General features: G+C 51.3%; 1 protein-coding gene and 2 long non-coding RNA genes across 3 annotated transcripts in view; all 3 read left to right on the top strand.

The window, feature by feature from the left end:
- Window positions 1-1285, top strand: part of LOC113940755 (ankyrin repeat domain-containing protein 26-like) — a 6009-nt gene extending 4724 nt beyond the window's left edge. The window contains exons 5-6 of the mRNA XM_027631900.1: window positions 583-682; window positions 1274-1285. Coding sequence (XP_027487701.1) covers window positions 583-682; window positions 1274-1285 — 112 coding nt within the window. The remainder of the gene's footprint in view (window positions 1-582; window positions 683-1273) is intronic.
- A 1048-nt stretch (window positions 1286-2333) lies between these two features.
- On the top strand, window positions 2334-3699 carry LOC113940756. The gene is made up of 4 exons (XR_003525532.1): window positions 2334-2643; window positions 2998-3142; window positions 3254-3504; window positions 3623-3699. It is a non-coding gene; the product is annotated as an uncharacterized LOC113940756 (long non-coding RNA).
- Window positions 3700-4474: 775 nt separating this feature from the next.
- Window positions 4475-5073, top strand: LOC113940757. Its single transcript, XR_003525533.1, has 3 exons — window positions 4475-4670; window positions 4796-4917; window positions 5010-5073. It is a non-coding gene; the product is annotated as an uncharacterized LOC113940757 (long non-coding RNA).
- Window positions 5074-5375: the final 302 nt, after the last annotated feature.

The following is a 5375-nucleotide window of genomic DNA, read 5'->3' on the forward strand; positions in this document are numbered from 1 at the left end:
ATGGGAAAGCAGAACGTGGCATCTTTGTGGGGAAAGTTCCTTCAGACCCTTCCCTTCCTCAGACCTGTCTTCCTTTCTCTTTAGAGTTCCAGCAGTAACCCCACAGCAGCACCACTCTGGCATTATTGGTGTCTTTTCAAGTTGAGGTAGTTTTAGCAGGCAGTCTTTTTGCCAGTCTCTACTCTCCTCATCCTCTGTGTGACAGAAAAGATGAATCTTGTGCCCTTTCCTGTTTGAATAAGGAGAGGCCTCTCAGAGAAGAGAGTTGGACTCTGTGAATCCAAAATGAGGCAGCTCTTTCTTAGCTTCTGTTCTGGCAGCGGGTCTGAGGGTTGAGCTTTCCTTGAGAAGGCCAGGGTAGGCCAGAGTTCTTTTGGGGATGACACTTACTGTTCCTTGCACTTGGTGTGATTTCTTAGGAATAGGCCCTGTGAACAAGCTCAGATCAAAGGATGTGCTGGTTTTGGATGCTCTTCATGCCCTTGGCTTTTAGAAGTCGAGTAGTAGCCAAGGCTGTGGAGGGTAACTTTGCAAAAGCCTTCCTGCCAAAGATGACTCTGTGTGTGCTTGTGAATGTTTCAGAGCTAATGAGAGACTTGCAGAGGCCAACACCAAGCTCTTCTTGGAGCGCCACAGAAGCAAATCTGCAGTCCCAAGCAGCGCTGTCAGCGGACTTCTGGCTGCAAGTCCACTTCTGGATTCACCTGGCCTGGGACATCTTGGCATCAGTTTGGGACTGAGCAGAAGTTTGGGTCTCAGAACACCCCCCAGACACCTGTGGTAAAGCCCAAGACTTCTGCTCATCAGGTTTGTCCAGATTTGCCAGAGTGGTCAAAGGCCCAAAAAGATTGAAATGGAGGCAATGAGCTGTGGAACTCCATTCTTTGACAAGAGAAACTGTGGGAAAGAACACTGTGGCACAGGAACCTCCCACCTCAGTTCTACCCTAAATTTACACCTAGTAATCTTCTGTAGTCTGTGGGGTTTGGCAGGAAGCCAACTCCAACTGGCTACAGATTGTTTTGGTGTCAGAAGTGGGATTGTTTTGGTTCCTTTGGTTTTGTTGTGGGAACATTGTCTGGGAAAGCTGCCAAGAGCAGGTTTGTTTTGTAAACATCCCCCATTGTTTTGGGACACTACCGGGAGAGCTGCCAAGAACAATTGTGTTTACCTAAACATAGCTTTGTTTAGGAACAAGAAGAAAGAAAAATAATAACAATGACCTTTTTACTGAATTTTTTCCTGATTCTTGCTGTTTTTGTGCCTGTCCTAGGACATCGTGTAAGGGACCGTTCAGATGGATGGAACGAATTGCTTCCTTTCCTTGATTTCGACATCCACGGCCTCTGAGCCAGTTTCCTTAATGGTGGCCTTCAAGGTTTGGTAGCAAAGACTCCTAAGATCAGCTCTAACCCATCCCTACATTGTTCAGCGACAATGATCCTAGTGGTGAAGGCAGCGAAAATGCTACTTAAAATTGGAGAGGTGGTGCTGCATTGGTGCCCTTGTTGTACGAAAGGAATCGCTGGAGCTTTGGGAACAAGAAGTGCCAACAGCCACGACAACTGTACACAGGCAACAGGATCGGACGAACCGAGATGCTGTGACCCCCATCCATAGGATGATCCGGAAGTTGGAGAGCCAAGGGGTGGTCAGCAGAACACACTCACCCTTCAACAGCCCCATCTGGCTGTAAGTCTGATGGAGAATGGAGACTGACTGTGGGCTGTCGTGGCTTAATTGAAGTCACGCCGCCGTTGAGTGCCGCTGTGCCAGACATGTTGGAGCTCCAGGACGAGCTGGAGTCCAAACCAGCAAAGTGGTACGTCACCATGGACATTGCCAACGCGTTTTTCTCCATTCCCTCAGCGGCAGAGTGCAGGCCACAGTTTGCTTTCACCTGGAAGGGCGTTCAGTACACCTGGAATCGACTGCCCCAGGGTGGAAGCACAGTCCAACCATCTGCCATGGACTGATTCAGGCCACACTAGAGAAGGCTGAGGCTCCAGAACACATCAAGTACATCGATGACGTCATTGTGTGGGGGGACACAGCAGGAGAAGTTTTTGAGAAAGGACAGAAGATCATCCAGATTCTCCTCGAGGCTGGTTTTGCCATCAAGAAGAGTAAGGTCAAGGGACCTGCCCGAGAGATCCAGTTCCTAGGGGTGAAATGGCAAATGGACGACGCCAGATACCAACAGACGTCATCAACAAGATTGTAGCAATGGCTCCACCCACAAACAAGAAAGAAACCCAAGCTTTTCTGGGAACCATTGGCTTCTGGAGGATGCACATCCCAGAGTACAGCCAGACTGTGAGCCCTCTGTACTTTGTGACCCGTAAAAAGAACAATTTCCAGCGGGGTCCTGAACAAAAACAATCTTTCAGGCAGATCAAGCAAGAGATTGCACATGCCGTGGCTCTTGGACCAGTCAGGACGGGACCAGATGTAAAGAATGTCCTCTACTCTGCAGCTGGAGATAAAGGTCCCTCCTGGAGCCTCTGGCAAAAGGTGCCTGGTGAGACGTGAGGGCGACCACTGGGTTTGTGGAGCCGAAGCTACAGAGGTGCTGAGGCCAATTCCACCCCTGTGGAGAAGGAAATCTTAGCAGCCTATGAAGGCATACGAGCAGCTTCAGAGGTAACTGGTACCAAAGCACAGCTCTTCTTGGCACCCCAGATGGGACCCCAGCATGCAAAGTGTAACTAGATAAGGGAAAAAGGGGGTGGGGTTTATCCATTTTAGGAAAGGGTGGCCAAAAAAGGAAATACTGCAATGCAGCCAACTTTGGCCAATCAGGGAACGGGGTCTAAGGATACAGACATCAAGGGGATGTTTCATCAAACAATTTCAGGGGACAAACAAGGGAAAAACCACAATAAATGTTAAGACACAACCTTAAAACTCGAAAGGCATTGGGTCTGAACTTTCTGACAACTTCGTCCAGGGCTTTCATCCTCTGGAGGGTCACACATTTCTTGTTGTCTTCTCCAGCTTTCATATTCAGCAATGTCCTCACTCCTGACAGACCAGGATCCCCTTTCCAGAGTAATGGAGGAGCATTGGGATTTTTAATCCAAAATTCCCGGATTTGAATGAAAGGCTCTGGAAAGGCTCTGGAAATCATTTGGTGTTCACAGTGAGTCTCTGGTTTCCCATCCCCTGCTTCAGATGTGAAAACATGTTCCTTGCAGTCAGAATGTAAACGCATCAGCTCCATTAAACTTGAGCACTATATCCCATCATCCAGATCATCAGTGAAGATGTTCACCAGGAATTGCTAATCACTGGCCTCCAGCTGGATGTTGCACTCCTGATCACCACCCTGGCCAGAAGATTTCCACCAGCCTGCTGTCTGCTCATCCAGCCCATACTTCATAGGCCTCTCTGTGAGGGAGCCCTGTCCGTGTCCACAGGTACACACATTTATTTTGATTTTAAAAAATCAAACAGAAGTGAGTGTTTTACCACCAGAATTATTTTTCAAAGGGAAATAGAAGTGTAAGAGGTTTTAGTTTTAATGATCATGTTTTACATGATACTAATTGACCTCTAGTAGAAATGAGACAGCACCTTAAGAGACAAATCTACATTCTCTATTTATGCCTCTGAATTACAGATATGGCTTTGATGGAACGAGTGCCTTCAAACTCCATTGGCAGGCACTGTTTGAAAACTATTTGGGTGATGTTTTATCAGAAATGAAAGATACAACAGCAGGAAGCCATTCAGCAATCCCTGACAAGGGAGGTCCACTGTCAATTGCTGGGAGGGCCCCCACCTGTTTCTTTCAATGGTGCTCCCAAATCCCACCTCTTGGGCCTCCCATCCCATCCTTTTTGGTCCCCTCGGGCATCTCCTCCCCAGCATCTGCTCTGTGTCCTACCCAGGGTCCCCAAACATCCTCCCACTGATCATTCCCAAAGCTTTTCTTTCCGTCTTTCCCCTCAGACCTTTGCCTTTCACCCAGGCCACTGCCCTGGTACCTCCCAAGACCATTCCTTGCCTCCCTCTCCACTCCCAACCATCTCCCAGTCCCCTCGTTTTTGTCCTCCTCCATCCTCCTCCTCCTGTCCCCACCAAGCCTCTCCCTTGCAGTCCCCATGTCCCTATACTTGAATTCCTTTCCCCTCCCCTGCATCCCACACAGGGCCCCTTCAACACCCCAATCCCAGTCCCCTGGGTTCCCCAGTTTCCCCCAGTTCAGCATCTTTGGGTCCCTCCAACCTCCCCCCACCATCCCTGCAGGCCCTGAATTCCCCTGGCTCTCCTTGTCTCCATCCCCACCCTGGGCCCTGCAGGAACAGGGGTTGGAGGTGAAACTGGGTGGAGTGGGAGCGGAGGGAGCAGAAGGGATTTTCCCCCTCAGATGGGGGCAGCCCTGGGCTGGGGGGGCTGGGGACACCCGTGTCCCTCCCCCAGCCCCACAGGGGCCAATCCTGAGCAACCCTTTGCTCTCCTTCCCCAGGCACTCTTGACAGGAACCCAAAATGATCTGCGGGAGGTGAGTGGGCCGGGGGGACTGGAGGGCATCCAGTCTGGGAACTGGGGGACACTTTGGTCCCCCCATCCCTCGCTGGCACCGGGGACATCCCAGTGACCAGCCAGGGCTCCTGGTCTCTCTCCAGCTGCATTTAGTGGACGTTGGGATCCTGAAGATGGCTCAGGTGGGTACCAGGAGTTCTGCCTGAGTCAGGTCCTCCCCTCACATGGCCATGACACTCCCGGCCATCCCAGTCTGCCCCAGTATACCCCAGTGCACCTTCCCCAAGGATCCCATTTCTTCCCCCAGGCTCCCAATACATCCCACTGCACCCAGTGTGTCTCTAAACATGCCTTTGTCCCCACTCCCCTGTGGTGGAGAAGGTGGTGGGTCCTGTTGGTGAGATGTGGCTGCATCCCTGGATGTTTGAGGTGAGCAGTGCCTGCAGGGAGAGGGGTCAGGACAAGGCCCCTCTTGTGTTGCAGTGGACTTTGGGGGTGACATTTTGGGCTCTGTCTTTCAGGACTGGTGGTGACACCCGTGCCCTGTCCCACTCCAGTGCCATGAAGAGATGATCATCCCTGGAGGACCCACTGATTTTCCTCAGAGCCCAGGGGCATTTCCCCTGAATGATCAATAAATCCCTTCAGCAAAGCTACTCTGCTTGATCTTTGTGTGTTCCCATCTCCACGTGTGTGTTCCCATCTCCACATGTGTGTTCCCATCTCCATGGGTGTGTTCCCATCTCCACGTGTGTGTTCCCATCTCCACGTGTGTGTTCCCATCTCCGTACCTGCATTCCCGTGTCCCTCTCCCCTCCTTCTCCAGCCCCTGCACACCTGGTGCCTCTCTGGCCGCACCCCCACCATGAGCAGAGAGGCTCAGGGGG

This window comes from Corapipo altera, unplaced genomic scaffold (assembly GCF_003945725.1).
Source record: "Corapipo altera isolate COAL_440 unplaced genomic scaffold, ASM394572v1 294, whole genome shotgun sequence".
In the NCBI taxonomy this organism is placed as follows: Eukaryota; Metazoa; Chordata; class Aves; order Passeriformes; family Pipridae; genus Corapipo; species Corapipo altera.